Here is a 19,993-nt window from a genome sequence, read left to right on the forward strand (position 1 = left end):
CAGATGAAAACACATGGAGAAGGTAATTCCCTCCAGTAATTCAGAGGGTTTTTTTGCAGGGAACAACCTATATTCCCAACTAGTGATTATAATTCAAAGCAAAAATGAAAGAGTTAAGTGAGATTTTAGGATGCATCAGTCATTTTGAGGTAGGTACTCTTAAGGCAGTTATCAATTCTATAGTGCAAAGCTCTGTAGTATTGCACAGAATTCTGGCTTTCCCTGCTTAGGAAAGATTACATCAAAATGTGTAAAGAAAGATTAGGAGGATGATTAGGGGAATCAAAGTCCTGCTAAATGAGAAGAAACTGGGAGAAACAGACCATTCCAGACATAGATAAGTAAAACCTGTGAAAGGACATGGTTCCTGTCAACAAAAATTGCAGTATTACAGTATTATTACAGTAAACAACAATCAAAATTATTGTATCAAGTAAAGCAAACATGTTTTAGTAAGAAAATAATTATAACAGAATACAAACAGAATTGCATTTAAGTGTTGGTTTGTAACAGCACTCTGTATTCTATGACCCAGGTCATTCTTCTAGTCTTACCCAAAATAATGGTCAAAGTTCTGTCATTACTAAGTCAAGGCAATATTTCTCTTGAATCCCTCAGTGTGTCCAGAATTCATGCCAGTGACTGAAAGCTAAGTGCAATTTATAATGCTTCGGATTAAACTAGTCTAGTAAATAAAACTCTGCCTGAAATCCATGCATTTGTGTCTAAGCTCTTCTTTGGGCTTAGGGACCCTCTCTGGAGCCTTGTGGCTGACAAACATCATATGCATCAAATTTCATACAAAGCATCACAAATAACCTTATTTTTAGTGCTGCTGTCTGCAATCAATCCTAAGTGTGTTGAAAAGTGATACACATTTAACTGAAATGCAGAGCTGGCTGCAGGTTTTTGCAGGGCTTTGTACAAATGAGTCTTTAGCCAAGTTCCTCCCCAGTAGGACAATCCCTGGCTCTGGACACCAGCTCTTCTCTCCAAGCCCTGGCAACACACCTCCACTCCAACCAAATAACCCAAGAATTTAAAGCAGGCCAAGCTAAGCAAGTTTGTCTGAAGGAGTGCATCCAAGCAAAGAAGGATCATGGAGTTTGTTGAAGGAGAACTGTGGTCCAGGCCCATTGTTTTGGTGACATCACAATTCATATCCTCTAAAGATCCTGCCGGACATCTCCTGAGAATAGAGGGAAGTGAAAAACAAGCAGTAAAAAAAGCACTCCACCCTCAAGGCCATTCTTCTAAAATGTAACAATTAAACAGTGAAAAATATTTTCTCTTGGCTTTGCAGTTTGGTTTAAAAACAGTAGTTCACGGGCAAATCCCTATTCTTTCAAAATCTCAAAGTGTGTGTCTCACATATTAGGTGCCAACCTCTGATTGCACTGGAAGTGATTCCATTTGGGCGTTAAGAGCTGCTAATGAGTATTTAGCAACAGGACAGACTTACCAGCTCCCAGCTGCAGTTTTGTTGCTGATTCAGCTGCACACACATGCACATTCATGTGCCAGTTGGAAATCCTTGTGCAAAAAGTTCATACTGAGGCTATTTGTGCCTTCTTGCACCCTCTTCAGGGGACCAAGAGCACAGAGGGGCTGTGGCCTCCCTGCAGCCTCTCCTAACTATGAGTTGGTACTGCAGGGTGGGCAAAGAACTGGGCAGTGGGAAGCACAAGGTAGAAACTACTCTGATTATGACAACTCAAGGAATCTCATTGAAAAGAATGGTTGTTTTTTTTTTTTTTCTTGACTGTAACCATGTCTCTCACTTCAGCTGGTGGGCTCCTGGCACACCTCAGACCTGCAGTGCCAGCGATGATCAAAAAATCAGAAATCTCAGGCATCCTAAAGACTGTGCAGTTATGGGAAATGCTGATGGCATCATCTGTGTTCAGATTAAATGTGTCTTTTTATTTGGATGGAGAAACCCTACAGGAAAGTTGTAACATGCAAGAACACGGTGTCAGATCTGTTTTGTAAAACTGAGGAATGCTGATTCAGCTTTCTGGTATCACAAGACAGAAAAATATGAGGATAAACCTGTTAATAGGGGAGCATCATTCATCAGATGCAGTAATTTTGCACGCTTACTGATTGATTCAGAAAATCCCAGGTTTATTTTGGATAAAATCCAATGCATCTTTATCACTCCTTTGTTCCTGTACAAAGGTATGCGCAGCAGGGCATCCAAAAGAACTTGAGCTCAGTATGGTAACAGCAAGGATGCCTGTCCTAGTGGATACCTGGTGTATGTTGGACTGTGAGAGAGATTTCAGGAGTCTTGGGAAGGAGACAGCAGAAACACAGCTGGAACTAAGTTCTCTAATTTCACAAAAGATGTCATGAAGAAAATCTATCAGATAGGGAATGATTAAAGTCAAAAATATTCAAACATTATTTGTACATGATGCATTCATATGCTGGTTCAGAACTCTGCTTTCACAGACATGATGTGTACAAGAAAATGTTGTTTTAAAATGTTTTTAAAAAAGGATTTTTTAACAGGATTGCCATAACTTGTGGGAGTTCAAAGCAAGAAATGAGGTTAATATCTGCATAACCTTAGACTTCTGTGATGCAATAATTGCTTATTCAGCTGCTGCAGTGAATATTTTTTGCAAAAGAAAGATAAGCTGAAGAATGCAAAAAAATCATGATTCCTGGAATGAGAATCCCTGAATTGTTTCTTGTGCAAATGATAAGCAGGAGTAAAAAGAACTGGACAAATTTCACAGCAGTAGCATTCCAGCTACATCAAAAAGGGAGATTTTTTCAGGTAACAATCTACAACAGCAGCTATTCTCCACTGTTGCTTCTATGGGAAAGGCCTACATACATTCCAGGATTGGATGGCTGTTCATTACTGATCTATGGAAGACTTAGTGAAACCAAACCAAAGTGACACCTGAGCCTAGGTGGGCTCACCAAGCCAGTGCCAGCCAGGATTGCCTGTCCTTCAGGGCGGCCAGTGATGCAACCCTCAAACTCCCTGATTTCCCAGCCCACATAACCAGCTGTAGTTGGGTGTAGATTTGGAAGTGAGTCCAGGTCAAAATCACACCTTCTTATTAAGATATTTATAATCCTTTAAGCACATTAATTGATCATGTTTGCAAAATGTGGCGCAGACCTTGCCTTTCACTCAATTTGCTCTGTAAGAGGCTCAGCACTGTGGAATGTGAGAAAACAAAACATGATCATGACTTCTCAGCATATGAGGATACAGCAACAGATAGACTCTGGGAGAGCTCAGCACTAATCCAACATATTTCAGTAACAGCATGTCATGCAGAATTGTTGGAATTTGTGATTATAGCAGGCACACACTGGTTTAGTTTTCCAGTAAGAAAACCACTTTCAGCAGCCACTGATAAAACCTTTCTGATAAAACCTCTCTTGTCCTGTCCAGAAAACTCTCTCACTAGTGATGCTTATTCATCTAACTGCCAGCTGGAAAAAACTCCAAATCTACTTACAGAATTTGATCGTCAGAATGACAGACTGGCCAGTCATAATACTCAGTCACATTCTTTGTCTTCCAATCTCCCTTTACTTCTGCATTCTCACAAAACTACAGCAACTGCATATCCCTTTAACCAAGGCTCCCCTTTGCTCAACATTCAGGACAAACAAAGTGTGCTTGGCCTGGTCTGCCACACCAAATTAATTCCTCCTGAACAGTGACACTGGGCTGTTATCAGGTGGACAAACTCAGCTGCTTCTGTAGCAGGGACAACAGTGCTGGCAGCTGGGATGTGTGCTCTTGATTTTTTCCTTCTTCTTACTCTTCTTTTTTTCTTCTTACAACAAACTGTGGAAATGCTGTCTTTGGCAATGCAAACACACTCTGGCTGGCCTCTTAAGGTATGGAATAGACCTGGACACATGTTTAGACAAGAGGTAAGCCAGCTGACTTCAAAAGTCCAACTGGTAATGAACTAACATGACAAATACAGCTTTGCTCATCTTCATATTGTGTGTAAACCTAGGGATTGGGTACACAGAGCAGGGGAAAGGGTGAAGGAGACCTGAAACCATGAAAGGGAAAGATGTACAACAGAAAATCTGGCCCCATGATTCCCTGAAACTAATCGTTTGAATCAGAAGTAAAGGAGCAAAGCAGGAGAGCATGGCCATTCTTCATCTGAGACAATGTGAGTATGAGGTGGATCTCTTCAGAATGATGCCCCTCTTCCATTTAGTATGAAAAGAAAGAAGCAAAGTGAATAGAAGCTTTTATTTTTCTGCAGAGAAGAGCTCAAGCCTGTTCATCAAATGCACCAAAGCGCTGATGGGGTACAATGAACAGATACAGCTGACCTGTGGCCCTAGTCATCTTTGGACAGTAAGATGCTCTTGGTCATTCTGTTCAGTTGTTCTTACAGGCTCCCTTAAAGACTAAGACAGCATGAACTTCATCATAAAAGCATAAAACTTGGAGCCAGGACACCCTCCCTCCTAACACCCAGAGCAGCAGGGGCCAGGAGGAATTCTCCAGTGCATTTGTTGTAGGATGCAAGGCTGTGCTCCTCACCAGCTGTCCCTTTCCTGTCCTGCTCAGTCCCTCAAAGAGGATCTGTGACTCTGGGCTTCTCTCCTCCAGGTGTGAGGGGTAATACTGGAGTTTTATGGGCTGATAGAAAATTCACATATAGCTAAAAAATACTACATCCTCTCTAAACATGTTTAAAGGGTTTGAGCCTTTACTTTCAGATGGATTCTCAGCTGAGGGTGATTATTTCAAGACAGCTGAAATCACTGAAGAAACCCAGTTAACACAGTAACTAAAGCAGCAGCACCCTAGAGGAAATGCCTGGTATGTTAGTGTGTTTTGTGGTTGGTTTAAAAACAGCCAACATTTTACTGGAAATTATTTGGGTCTGGAGAACACTCATTTATAGGGAATGTGACTCTGGTAGCACCAGCAATGGCCATCACACAACTAGGGAGAATTTTCAGATACAGCCAAACCTCATTTTATGAGATATCTGTGTGCTGTTTATAAAACAAGTTCTTAAAACCTTCCATGGCAATAGCTGGTGATGAGGACAGGCCTGACAGAGGCAAAGCTATGGTGCAACATCCATTATGTCCTTATAGGGGAAAGGGGGAAAGCACATGCTTTACTGCAGATTTTTTTATTATGCCTTGGGTCAGAAAAAAATCTTCCTAAAAGCAGGCAATTGGCTACTAAAAATTAGAAAAGACAACTCCATCTATTGCAGGAATAAGGCATCTTTTATTTATATATATATATATATATATATATATATATATCTGTATCACAAAATGTCAGAAAAGACAATGATATAGAAGGCCTCAGGAGTTTTTCTTGTCTTACTCCTACTTTCAGGGAGACCTGATAAAATTCAGTCACTTGTGGGCAGAGCCCTTTATAGTTGTTTAAAATCAGTAGCAAGTGAGGCTGATTCCCAAACTTGTCTAGGCAATGTCCTCTTGTGCTCCAAGATCTCATACATTCAGCAACAACAGAAATTTTTTGATAATATATTACCTCACTGTTCACTCCAAAAGCACATTTCAATTCATTCTTTTGTTGCTACCTCTTAAACACCCAACATTTTGGGTTGCTGAAGACTGCTTCTCCCTGAGGATGCATTTTCTGGGAACAAATTGATACCTATTTTTTCATCTTTCTGGATAGCTTATTTTTTGGGCTTCCATGAAGAGGCTGAAGATCAAAATACATTAAGACTAAAAGAATAAAGACTGTTATGAAAATTTCTAGAAGATGTGAAAGTACTGAGAGAAACTTGCAGTCCACTGAATCAGCATTGTGTAAACAGCTTGGAAGGTGTAGTTTCTGTCCCAGACTGTACATACTCACAAGAACATGAAAAAAGATGGTGCATTCACAGCTCTGATGGACACAGGAGGACTGAAGAACCCAGACTCACCAAGATGACATGGAAGGACATACAAAAAAAGACTCATAATTGGAAGAACTGCAACTGCTCTGCCTTACAAATGCCTGCTAAACTTTGCCCTTCACTTTTCCCCCGTGAGAAAATCATGCAAATAATGAAATAACCTCACAGGAAAAGTGCCAAATAGGGCATTCTCATTTAAGAGCAAATTTTAATCTTCTCTTGATTTCTCATGTCAAATAATGAAAAACTGTGCGATGAGAAATTTTTATTTAGGGTATTAAAATTAACCTATTGCTAGTCCTGTTCATTTGTATAAAGGCCATGACCCCAAACATACTGTAGTAAAATGAGAGTCTTTAGGTAGACCTTAAAGAGCTTTGGATTGAGTCCAAGTATATGTATATATCCAAAATAAAGCTATTTAAATAAGGACATGAGAATGTGACAGAGCAGCACATCTCCAAATATTGAACGTATATGCTCAAGCATTTCTATTGCCATAAAATTATTTCTATTTCTATTGCTATTCCTGTAAAATGATTACAGGAAAAACATTTTCACACTGGGATTTCTGTATTTTCATCTGACTAGAAAATTAATAATAATAACTATGCTTTTATACACTACTAAAGTAAAATGTATCTACTCTGTAGGCAGCATGTTTATTGCTGAATATAAAAAATGATGGACAATGATGAAAGATTCTGATATTCTAGTATTGCCATATTTAAAGAATAGTCAGGAAACACTAAGCAGATGGGATAAAATTTATAGCACAATGGGTCAAGGTTCATGTATGGAAGGAACCACAGACTTCACAGAGCAGGAAGAAAATACAGATCCTTTTTTTGCATATATATAGCAATGCTTTAGGGAAGGTTTCATTTTAGAGAAAACATTACCAGAACTCTTACATGAGACTTTCCTCATTTTGCAATTATCTATACTGAGCCACAAATCAGTATCTATCTCTCCCAGATTCTCTTACTAAGCATTTATATTAAAAGTACTCAGAACCTGAAATTTAGTCAGTGACAAGAGCAAAGCTGGAAGGTGGCAGTATTTCCAATGGATGTACTGCAAGTAGCATTTGCACAATATATCCTTCCAAAGCTTCATAAATCCTTGAAAACACCCTAAAAAGCTGGAATATACCATACAAAGTGTTTCTACATTTGTACACTTCAGTACTGATAAAAAAGATCTTTTCTGGTACTGCTTTCTTTACTACTAAGATTAAAGATTTTGAGTAGACTGAAAAAAACCCAATTTACTGGGGAACATACTGCACCCTTGTGCAGCATCGCTCATTTGTGGTGCTACCATAACCCACAAAACAATGTACTTCCTATACCTGTGCACTCAGTACCCAAAACTACATCAGCTTTCCTTGAATGAAAATGTAACAGCAATTTGATTAACTGAAAAGAGTGCGAATGAAAATCCCTGAGCATCTTGAAATTTATTTTCTTCTTAAGATACAGCAGCACATACTTCAAATCCAAAAGGCAATTTCTCAAAACTTTTAAGTCTGAAGTAGTTCATAAGAGGTACAAATCAGAGACAAAGTACTCCTTAGTGCTGGGGGGGAAATAGAAATGTTGCTTGCTTTAAAATGTGAACAGAAGAAACTCAATGAACTTCCTTAGCCAAAGACTTGTTGGTATATTGAGGAGAGCACGAGCAGGGGAGATGCTAAGACATGCTGCATCCTGTTGATCAGAGAAGACTTTGAACACAATTTGTGCTGGACTGTCCTCAGTCTCACCAGAGGACAAGTAACCTTGCCCAGTGTGATAAACATGCAGATGACTGTCACAATTTCCCTCTCACTGTACACTGTCACCGTAAATCACCCAGTGGATCATCTCAGTACGTCCTTGTCTACTCCCTCCCCACTTACTTGACATTATTCTGAGCATTTCTAAGCTAATTTTTATTCACAAAATATTATGGCCAGTAATTCTAGCCCTTTTTCTGGAACTCTTCACTGATCTACACTGATTTTTTTCTCTCCTTTTTAGGCTTTTTGCTTGTTGTGGCTTCTTCCTTCCTATGTTTTCTCTCTTGCTCCTGGCAACTCCTTCATGGATTTCTTTGTTGACAATTTTTCTGTTCTTTCTTACCCTGCAATCTTCTCAACCTTATGCTTCCACTTCTACATCTTATCTTGGAGCAATGCTATCCAACCTCCCAGTTTAATTGTGTAATGACTTAACTATTAAAATCTCACTCCTGACATATCTCCTTCCATCAAATCTACACACAAACACGAGTGCCTAACATTTCCAGAGTGCTCACAAAACTTCTGCCTATTTTGGCTACAATTACCTGCTTAGTTTGTTATTTCTTTACTTCAGTAATTTTCTTTGCTTCCTGTAACAGTCAACCATCACTTTCTGTTACATTTTCACAAAAGCCTTTGTTCATTTATCTCTTTCCTACTAACCCACTCTGTGTTACCATTGAAATTCTTCCCTATGCTCTGATGATGTTTTATTTGGATTTCAGCTCTCTCTTTCTTGACCTTCTCTGTTTCATCCCCTTTTATTCTCTACAGACATTTTACAAATCAAGTAAACCCAGATTTTCTGCTTACTGAATTCATTTTACCACCTACTTCTCTAGAAGTATCCATCACTCAAAAAACCAAACTCAAAATCTTTAATGGTCCCAGTTAACTATTTCAGTCAAGTCCCAGAGGGCTAAAGCCCATCTTTCATTTCAGAAAATAGGAATAGAAGTATTGTAGAACAAGTTGGTCTTAACACAACTATTTATTGAAAATACATGTAAATTTGATATGAAACTTGCAGAATGGGCTAAAGTAGGACAACAAATAACTTTTGAAAGTGCATTGACCTACTCTCAGATAATGCCTGAAACCTAACAGAACAATATAAATGTACTGCAGTAACTTGATAAGCTGGTTTATGGGGGCTTCTCTTGGGTTTCACTAACACGTCTGCTTTCAATTACACAGATGAAAAACAAAGAGCTTTAACATCTTGCTCTTCTCCTGATTGCAATAAAATGCCACTTCTGAAAATGGCCTCTTAAAACTCAACTAAAAACTCAACCAAAAACTAATTGAGAGGTAGCACTCATGTTTTAGAACTGCTAGTATGTGATTTTTTGGCGCAGACTTTATGGTAACACACAAGAAAGCACAGATTTAGCCTTTTATGTGTCCTACCTCCACCCATATACTTCTTACAAATGTACTGTTATAAAAGCACATGTAAAAATCATAATCTTAAAATAAAACTCATTCCACAAAGTCAGTGGAACATTTTTTTTTTATTACAACAGTAAGCTTCCCCTGAATAGACAAGCTTCCAGATGTTTAGTAAGTTAAAACTGTGCCTGTAGTACCAAGATGTGCCAAACAGAGAGCTACAGGATGAAGTATTTATACACTGACTGGCCATGGTGGTGGAATTAATCTTCTTCACTTTATGGTAGTTGATAGGTGTTAAATAATGCAGTGTTTACTGTAAAACAAAGTTGCATCATGAAATGTTTTAAGGTTTTAAGATTGTTACTCTTGCAAAGAATGATGTCCATACCCTATATCAATGTGCACTGGGCAGTTCCCCTGAAGGCAGTCCCTTCAGTTTCTTCAGAATGAAGATTTTAAGAGCTACTGATGATTTGGTGATTCATTAGTAAGGAAAAGCAGTTAAGAAAACTGATGGTAACAAATTCAGAAGAAAACTGTATTTCATAAATACGCTATCCTAGTAACTTGGCAATTGTATCACTATAGCACACAGGAGCTCCTCTTTGCTCCAAGGCCCCTCATTCCAGACCAGCAGGGAAGAACAGGCTCTGTCCCAAAGACTTCAACAACATGACTTCACCATGTAATTACTTCATTTACCTCCAAAACACAGATTATTATTCAATATTGATTAATTATTTCACCCTAGTGAAGTCTACTCTTTAAATGCTGATCTCCTAAGCAAGAATCCTCACCTGCTTTCAGACATTTAAATCTAAGTTTATCCAGTGTACTGTTAAGCTTTAAGAAATAAAAATTCTCAATCAAATTAGAGTATGGATTCTAATTTGGAAATCAAACCCTGATATATATTTTACTGCTAATTTTTGTGTTAAAAAAACTTTTAAAAAACAAAAGCTATAGAGCTAACGCCTTCCCAGTTTTCTAAAAAGTTATCCAGTAACTAAGGTTAAATGTACAGAGGTTACAAACTGAAATTATTAATGTTCTACAATAATGTTGAATGCTTAAAATTACTATGCATGTTCACTGTGACACATCAAAGCCAAAGTTTTGCTGATGTGCTCTGTTGTCTAAGGCAAAGTAGGAGCTATTTTGATTCTGGAGGTGAATGCTGGTCTTCTGACCATCTTATTCTGCCCCTCTTTAAAATGAGCGCTACAATCTCTTTATCAAAGCAGGTATTTTGACAGATATCTGTGACAAGTGCTCTGCTGTATGAAAATCCAAGACTCAAGACACTGTGATAGTAACAAATTATTTATTTCACTGGCTTTTGTCTGGCCAGTGACCATGTGTTTCCAAGTACTTGCCTGGAGTGTAATGAAACCTCAAAGGACCCCTTGGGGTTACTCTAATGGAAAAGTCACTTACCTGTTAGCTGTGATAAATTCATTATCACCAGAGGACAAATACTTTCTTTGTCACCTCCTACAAATTAAGATTTGCATGAGATTTCTACAATGAATGAATAAGTTCACATCCTCTCTTCAGACAGTACTAAGAGATCAGGAAAAAGCGTGCAGTGCGGAAAAGGAGTCATGGCTCGGATCCAGATCCCTGCTTTCAAAAGCAACCACATCATACGGTACCATTCGCACACACTCCACGTTTTGTCTCCAAAAAGCCTGCATCCTTTGCTTCGCCATTCCTGCCTCTCCTCTGGGATTCCTGAACTGCTGGCGCAGTTTCCCATGCTTTTGGGGTGCTGCGGTGTGTCCGGCAGACCCGAGCCGACGCCTGTGCTGGGTTCGGACCCATCACCTGGCGCGGTGCCACCGCTGGGGACGAGGGGCACCGCGACATGTCGCGATTCCTGCCATATGCACCGAGCTGCGCTGGATGCCGGGCGCGGGTGTCCGTGGGGCGCACCCAGTCCCCCTTTCCCCGGGCACAGCCCGTCCCGTCCGGCAGAGCTCCTCGCACCGAGCCCGCCCGGGGACAGCGGCGGGGGCAGCACACCACGCCTTTCTGCTCACTTGGACGTGGCAGCGGCGCTTTAAAGCCTGCCCGGAACGTGCAGGGACACGGGGAAGAAGGGGGCCCCAAGGGCGGCCCCGCGGCCCCATCCCCATGCCCATGCCCCGGCAGCGCGGGAGCCCCGCAGCCCGTGCCCGGCAGCCCGCATCCCGCAGCGGGGCAGAGCCCGGCGGCTCGGCGGGCTGGAGCCGCTCGGCACTTACCTTGTGCCCGGAGCGAAGGCAGCAGCGCCAGGAGCAGGAGCAGGAGCAGGGGCAGCCGCAGCGGCCGGGCCCCGCCGAGGGTGTCCATCGGCGGGGAGCGCTCGCTGCCAGCGGGGCTCGGCTCTCCTGAGGCGTCCGGCGGGCTCTCCCTTCTCGCTCGCTGCTGCTGCTGCTGCTGCTGTCCCAGCCGCCCGAGACCGGTTGGAAAAGAGCTCGCAGGAACCCCCCACTCGGTGGGCTTTACAAAGATTTAATTCAGTGCCTGCCCGCTTAATTATACAGCCTGCAAGCGCTCGGCAGAACAGAGCCGTCAGCGCAGCTCGGAGGCACGAAGCCGGGTGCCTCTGATACCCCGCCGCCCCCACACGCCCTGAAAGTGACTCCTGGAGCTCGGGAAACTGCGGATCCTCAGCCTGAACCTCGGGCCGGCGTGACTGATTCTGTGAAAGAGAAGTGCAGCGACTTCTCTCGTTTCCAAGTAGGGGGAAAGCCACAAACAAAGGCAAGGCAAAGCAAAATAAAACAAAAGAAACCACCTAGCAGAGGTTTAACCTCTAAAGGGGAGATATTCAACCCCCCCTTCTAGGTATTTCCGTGGATTTTACCCCAAGACAGCTTTTGTCAATCAGATATGATTTTTAAAAGGAGAGAGATTCCAGAATCTTTCAATGAAATTCAGTGGGGAAAATAAAAATCCCTTCTTCCCTCCCCCTACTCTCAAGAAGTCAGGATGAGAATTTCAACCCAAATGAGGCAGCTCTGCTTTCTCTCCCCTCCCTTCTTTTTCATCTTTTTTTTTTCTTCTTTCTTTCTTTCTTTCTTTCTTTTTTTTTTTTTTTTTTAACCTCCTTATCTTATTTAAACAGGAACACAAACACTGATAGTGGTCAAAGGACCCAGTTGGCAATGCTGTTGCTGAGATCTTTCAGATAATGAGAGGGATAATATTTGCAGGCAAATGGAGATGGAAACACACAGAGAGTTCAGCACCCCTGTATACTTTGCCCTCGATTTTACACAAACAAAGAGCTGGAAGTCATTGTGTGTTTGCTTGCAGGTTGTGCCACGTGGACTCTGATTGGGCTATTCCTCTTGTAACTACTCAATAATGCAACTTTTGAGTATCTCTCCTCAAAATGTCCAAATGGAAAAAGTGTTTAAGGCAGTAAGAGTTAAATGTGTGTTTTCCTCCACACCAAGTTATTTGTGCTTTTCTAACACAAGAAAATAAATACCACCGTAAGGCCAAGAGTCCAGCTATCTGAACAGCCTGTCTTCAGCCACAGTTGTAAAGTAGTGGAAGAGCATGAATAAGAAAAACACACATGATAATTGTCACAATTACTCTCCCAGCCTTCAGTTCCTTTGAGTTTGGAGCATTTCCTCAGTGAAATATGGTCTATGTGTACTTAGTAGCCCTCAGTGAATTTCTGTTCCAGGTATTTATCATGTCTCCCCATGAGTTCTTGTAAAACTTTATCATCCAAAATACCCTTTGGCAACTGGTTTCATGCACTTACCAGCGACTGTGTGAAGGCCATTTCCTTTTTGTTCCTTTTGAACCTGGTTCCAATGCCCTTCTGGTGCTGCCTCCCACATATATTGCAGAGTTATCCAAGAACTGACCTCCATCCACACTCAAAATGTCCACATTGTCTTCCTTTAACTGCTGGTTTGTTTTTGTTTGGTTTGTTTATTGGGTTTTCTTTTTTTGGTTGTTGTTTCTTTGTTTGTTTGTTTTGATTTGGTTTTTTGGGGTTTTGTGTGAGGGTGGTTTTTTTTGGGGAGGGAGAGTTTGTTGGTTTTGGGTGTTTTTTTTTTGTTGTTGTTTAGTTTGGTTTTTGGGTTGGTGGTTTTGGTTTGGTTTTTTTTGTGGTTTTTGTTGTTGCTGTTTCTGGTGGGTTTTTTTGGTTGGTTTTCTCCTCTCTATTTTATTGGGAAGGGGCACTGGAAAAGGAGAAGAATGGATGGCTGATTTTATTTGGGGGGGGCGGATTTTAATTGGGGGATTTTCTACATAAGCATGTCTATTTCTCTCTCTTCTTTAAATGCCCTAACTCAGTTTAAAATGATTTTACATCAGTTACAGCAGGACCTTGCCAGTGTTTCATTCCAACCTCCAAGCTACCATTTTTCGTATATCAGACAGCTGGGAGAGACACCTAACAAAGATTACACCTTGTCTAAAATTCGTGCCAGTTTACTGAACCAGAGGAATCCCCTCTTGTACTAACTCTGGGTTCAGTTCAATATTGCCTTTTTTTCACTCTACATTAAAACCTCCCCTAATTGATTAAAGGTGGATAGAAAGAACTTCACCCAGCATGCCTAAAACAATGTAAAGTCATACATAATAGCCTGTCCACACATGGAGTTACCCTGATTAACACCATATGTGGACATTTTTACTCCAGAGTAAGAATTCCTTGTTCCCATCTAGTTCGCCACCACAAACTATACCAGAAATGAGGCAAATTTAAATAAACGTTTAAGAAGTACTTCTAGAAAACATCATGGCTGTGGTCATCTGCAGATCTGACAATAGGTTTTAACCGGGTTTGGAGTGGGGCTTTTTTGCTTAATACACATTTCTACTATAAATTGGCACTCTCACCTACAGTCAGATTGAGAGGCCTCGAGTACATGTGATTCCAATTACTGACCCCGAGCTTTGTAATGAGCTGAGCCATGCACTGCAGGATCAATCCAGAGGTCCTGGGAGTCCATGGAAAGCAAGGGCTTATGAGAGGGAACGTTTTGCATAACCACATTTTTTTTTCCTTATATCTGTTTGTAAAAGCTGTGTAATCTTTTGTGTAGCTCTAAAACAAACAAATTCTTTAATGAGGATTTTGTTTCTACTTCAGAAGAATAAAAATAATTTGCAGAAGCTCATATTAACGAGTAATGACAGCATAACAAATCGCTGCACAAGTCATTTCCAAGGGTCCTGCTGAGAGTAGATACATGCAAGTAGATCGACAAAGAATTTAGAATTATTTTATCAAATCCAGCCATCTATGGCAGCAGGTTCACAGCTCCCATTTGTCTACTTAGGAATTCTTGAGATGGCCTGATTAAGTCTCTGTAAGGGCATCAACCTCTGTCTAATGAACAAAGCTGACACGAAGTCCCAGCTGTTGTGCCTTCCAGCTCATCTCTTTTACTGCAGCTCCCAAAGCCTGATTTTTTTACCACTCCACCTATCTGTCCCAAAAGTTGAGTGAAAGAGAGGGAAATAAAATTGCAGTATCCTTCCTGTTTTCAGGAAGAATGTTGCAAGGAAGTTGATAGAACTTACCTAGAAATTAAATCTAACTGTAGATTTGTAACTGCAAAGGGAAACTCCTTGGGGCCTATGGCAAAAAATGAAGTTACATATTGTCTCCTGTTACATGCTGCATTAAAGATGCATAAAAAAGGCCTCTTTTCCTACTTAATAGGAAGAATACATCACTGATTGGTACATACACAGAAGGATTAAGAGGATTCATGTGGATCTTACCATCTCCCACTGTAAATATAAGACCTCAAACTCTACAGTAGGTAAATCCATGGCTGTTGGAGAACAAATGACCACTCAGCTCCAAACACTAGTATGAGCATGATACAACTGACATTCAGCTTCTTTCCAGGCTGGAGCAGGAAAAGAAAAAGAAACTCAGCACAGTTTTCGGAGATGGATGTACAGTAATCCTTGGCTATTTTTTGAAACAGCTAATGTCATTATAAATAACAATTGCTTGCTTATTTTGAGTCAAAATCAATGTAGTTTAGTTTTTAATAGCTCTCTGGGCTTGTATTCATGTTGAAGTTGTCACTTTGTGCATCACCACTGATCACCAAATCCCCTTGGGTAGTATCACTTGGAGACACTTTATATGCACTTTCCATATCCTTGTCAGGGGTTAATTTGGAATAAATCAGGATGCAGGCATATCCCCATCCTCAAATCCAAACTACAAAAAATCCATACCAAATGGCTCCCAGCCTAGCTAAACAAAAGGAAATGGGAGAGCTGTGAGCCTCATCTGTTGCTCTACAAGTCCAAAACTGCACTGCCAAGAAGGCCCACCCAGACACCACCACCAGGTTTTGTTATAGCATCTTGTAGCTAAAGGCAGAGCTGGAATTCCTTCTAGAGTAATTATTATGTCATTCATAACAATCCTAAATTTAGACTGCTTTTTTTTATAAATTGTATTACATAGAAATAGAAATACATAAGTAAGTCATATATTTATATATGTATATGTATAATTACAGGGATGCCAGTAGTCCAAGCTACTATGCCATTTGCATATGCAAGAAATACAGATGCTTGTATCCAAACAAGGGAATCTACCTGGGCTCTGTTTCAAATGCCTAAAGACTGTCAGAAGAGGCTTGGCTTATCTTCAAGAGCTTTCCTTGTCTCTTTTCACACTTCGCATGGATCAGTTAAATATTCCAGGCTGGACCTCATAACCCTGAGTACTTTTCAACAACATTGCTTCTAAGCATGTTGAGGTTTTGCCCATTTTGGAGTTTGTATCCATTTTTTACAGGTTGCCTACATTTTCTTTTCTCTCCTGTCTGATTTAGGGAAATAGATATAGCTCTCTTGGACACACAGGACACACACTGGCTGTCCATTAATATGTTTGGGGACTGCTTCTAAGACAAGAGGGGAGTTTATCTGGGCATGAAGGAATGCTTTGATGATCCATGTCATTTCCCTTGTGGCATTATTTGTAGAATTCAGGAATAACTAAATCTGACATTCATGGGGCATTTCCTGCCTCTCCTAGAGATGCATCCTCCCAGCCTCTCAGATCTCACTTCCCATAAATTTCCTTTCCCCTTCTAAACTTTCTCATGTCCCCACACACTGACCTAGCTGGATGTGTGGATCTGCAAGGTGTTTTCCATGACCTGAGCCCTAGGAAGGCTGGGATCCTTTGGATAAGCTGGAGAACAGTGTGAGTCATGCACACACAGGTTGGAGGGGACAACAGCATCTGCTTTAGACTCTGCTTGGAGCCTCCACAAATCCAACAACAGCAGGGATCAGCCACTATTTTAGCTGCAGTCTAAATAAAATCCCATTGTAAAGAGTGGGGAAAATCCATCAGTAAAGTAAATGGCTATTCTGGTAAAGGCCATTTCCCCTGCTGATAACCCTGGGAAATCTGAACTCCATCCCTTGCCAAACAAAATTAACATCCAAGTATGTGACCCAATGATCTCTGGGCACCAGAAAATATACAAATGAATATAAGACATTTCAGTCTTGAATAAATAAAACCAGTTGTACCTACTAGCTTCAAACCAGGAGAAGTTTTCTGTGTTTCCTCATGGTCACTGAAGACCTGCATCATTCAGTGCTGTTTCTTCATTGTTTTATGAATTTCCTGTATTATTACAAGTATTTTTGCATAATAATAAAAAAGAACCTATCCTACCCATCTGCAAACAATTCCAGCTTGCCAGAAAACCTTTATCTTACCAGTAAAAACTCTGATTTAAAACAGTATAATGTAAGCAGGCAGTCAGTAGAAAGAGTATGAACACTGATAAAACTCTGCAACAAATTCATGTGTACTCATTTCCTTCTTCTCCCCCAGTTTCACAAACAGCCTGTTTCTTTTCCTCAGTCTCAATTTCCTTATCAGAGGTTCTCAAACTTTATTTACTCTTGTGCCATATCTTTTAGACTTCACAGCCTTGGGCTGAGTATCTTTGTCCTAGAAACCCAAGATCAGTCTTGATAGTCTGATTCTACAAACACATGTTAATAATACTATTTACAGGGACTGTGGCTTGCATTTACAAAATGCTGACACAATTCTGAGCAGTGGCTATGAGAGGGTATCTTAATAAACATGAATTTAAAAGTTATTGTAGTGTAGCAGACTGTTTAAATAAAAATATTATAAACTTACCATATTATCTGGCACAATTCCACAGAAACTGGTTATACCTGGTGTGTCTGAAATTTGTACACACGGAGTTTTAATTGGAAGGGTGAATGGATCAGAAGATCAGTGTACAGCTGCAAAATATAAATATTGAATGAGCTTCATGCTCCATGCTGAGTGTGCCCTGTGGTTCTCAGGACAGCCAGATTCATTTGTAGGCACTCCAGCATTAGCCACAGCCCATGTGGATCAGGAGGCTGGCCTAGAGTCTTTGGAGAGCTATAGTATACTCCAAGCTTTGGATAACATTGAGCTTTTCTGTCTGTCAGGGACTACTCTGTCATTCCTTTCTTAGCTCCTGGCCGAGCTCTGGAAGCAGAGTAAGCAAGAAAGTTTAGGTTCTGGCTAAAAGAACTTGAAACAACTAACCTTTTCTTTTCCAGACTACCCTTTCCTCACACTCTTATTTATTTTGACTTTGATCTCACAACTGTTCTTTCATATAGTCCTAGAGTTTGGGATTGGGTCATGGAGACATTCCTGCAAGAGGGAAGAACAGCCCCCAAGTGAATGTACGAAAATAGGACGTGGCATACAGACTGACAGCAGCAACTTACACCAAAACGAGGTAGAAAAACATCCAGGTTGCTCACAAAAATCACCCCCCACACCCTGAAAGTCAGTCCTAAATATTTAGGAATTAATTATCCAGGAGAAATATGGCCTGCATAACAGCAAGCTTCAGCAGACTTTAACAGATATTCTCTTTCTAGCTCATTCTCTCTGGCTTCTGAGAGATCTTTTGACCAAATATTGGACCTCTTGGTGCCTCATGTTGTCTATAGGGATAACCTGATTTGTAAAATGTTTTGAGTTTCATAAAATTAAACAAGGTACATAAGAATTAGTTGTTAGAAACTAGCAGCTTTAAGCCATTAGCTTCCCAAGATTGTGGCATGAAGTATTTTAGGCCAATTTTAATTTAACTTCTATTTGCCCTGTTTCAAAGCAGCATCCTATATTACAGTAACATTAGTGTTTAGAATAGCTCTCATATTTTCTCCAAACTCAGAAATGTACAGACAGGCACATTTCCAGCTGAATAGCAGATATAGACATTTGCTGGATACTTATTTGTACTCTACTTCTGAAATACTCCACAAACACACAGGCTGTCATTATGGAGATCTAACTTGTGCTTGTCAGTAATAGCTGCATTGCAAGTCAGAAAACAGGGCTCTTTCAAATAGGTGTACTTGGGGGCTATATGAAGGGTGTCTTACCTCTCCTGCAGCAAATAGGTAGCATGAAAAGCACTTGCAGAATCATTTACATGAATCCAGAAAAAGAAATGCCTTTATTCATCTCCGTTTATTCGATATACTGTATTTAATAGCTCTGCTGAAGACAAGTGAAAGCTTGGCTCTATGGAAAACATTGGCAAAATTCCCACTGACTTCAGTGAGGCCAGTACTGTTAACTCTTCCCTACAAGGAAAATCCAGATTGCCTAGGAAGCTGGCCTGCCTCTGCTAAGACCTCAGACCAGACTGCTTACAAGTTGAACTGACTTTGTACAATTACAAAAGCTGTTATTCTTGAGAATTTGCCAAATCCTCAAGACAAAACTAGCATAATAAATTATTCCCAAACTTTTACACTGGAGTAAAACAAAACTTCTCATTTTATAAATGAAAGTACCTGTGTAGACTTCCATATTCCAGTGGTTTCACTGATAGTTTTACAGAAATTAAAAAATTTATTATTTTCAAAAAGAAACTCATGCTTACTAAATGAACACTGATGAAACATTCTGCCTCCAAGTTTGACATCTCATTACAAATGCACTAAAATATATAAAATTTGTTGAAATAGAAATATATTGTTTTATATCTTCTGAAACTACCAGAATTAAGGATGATTTATAGTCTGTGAGGAAAGGCTAAGTGAATTGGGATTGTTCAGTCTGGAAAAGAGAAGGCTCTGGGGTGACATAATTGCCTCTTCCAGTATCTGAAGGAAGCCTAGAAGAAAGATGGAGAGAGACTATTTACAAGGGCTTGGAGTGACAGGACAAAGGGGAATGGTTTCAAACAGACAGAGAGTAGGTTTGGATTGGATATTAGGAAGAAATTCTCTGCTGTGAGGGTGGTCAGGCCTGGCACAGCTTGCCCAGAGAAGCTGTGGCTGCTCCATCACTGAAAGTGTTCAAGACCAAGTTGGACAGGGCTTGGAGCAACCTGGAATAGTGGAAGGTGTCCCTGCCCACGGCAGGGGGTGAAATGGGATGGGCTCTAAGTTCCCTCCCAACACAGACATTCTATAATTTTAATATATGTCTATTCCAGACCATTTACTACACCAAACCATTCAGTTTCCTCGTTCCCATCAAAATACAAAGATGGCTTTGTGAATAGGAAAAAAACACAAGGAACTTAATTTAATGTGGAACAGAAAATTCAGCAACATTGTGATAGTGCAACAAAACCCCTAAAAATCCAGCTGTGGAGAGTTCTCTCTATAAGTTCTGTTCAAGGATGGTCCATATTTAGAGTCCTCTACTAAACACACAGAATGCAGATCCATGTTAGTGGTCATTAACTCTCTGTGTTCCCTTGCAAAGTCTTCGTAGCTGCTTTTCTTTTGGACTCTGGAAAGCTTCACTGTAGATGTTCAAGTACTGTTCTGATCATAGCTGGAAGAAATTGGTCTGTTTGCTCTGAAGCAGCAAAGCTAAGAATAGCTTTAACTTTGCAAAGAACTG

At 40.5% G+C, this 19,993-nt stretch overlaps 1 protein-coding gene across 2 annotated transcripts in view; it reads right to left on the minus strand.

Moving 5' to 3' along the window:
- Nucleotides 1-11,689, minus strand: part of FBLN1 (fibulin 1) — a 75,600-nt gene extending 63,911 nt beyond the window's left edge. For both annotated transcript variants that reach the window (XM_041486004.1, XM_041486005.1), the window contains exon 1: nucleotides 11,331-11,689. In XM_041486004.1, the coding sequence (XP_041341938.1) occupies nucleotides 11,331-11,418 (88 nt within the window). In that variant the 5' untranslated portion in view covers nucleotides 11,419-11,689. The remainder of the gene's footprint in view (nucleotides 1-11,330) is intronic.
- Between the last annotated feature and the right edge of the window lie 8,304 nt (nucleotides 11,690-19,993).

This window comes from Pyrgilauda ruficollis, unplaced genomic scaffold (assembly GCF_017590135.1).
Source record: "Pyrgilauda ruficollis isolate IOZ18807 unplaced genomic scaffold, ASM1759013v1 scaffold73, whole genome shotgun sequence".
Lineage (NCBI taxonomy): Eukaryota > Metazoa > Chordata > Aves > Passeriformes > Passeridae > Pyrgilauda > Pyrgilauda ruficollis.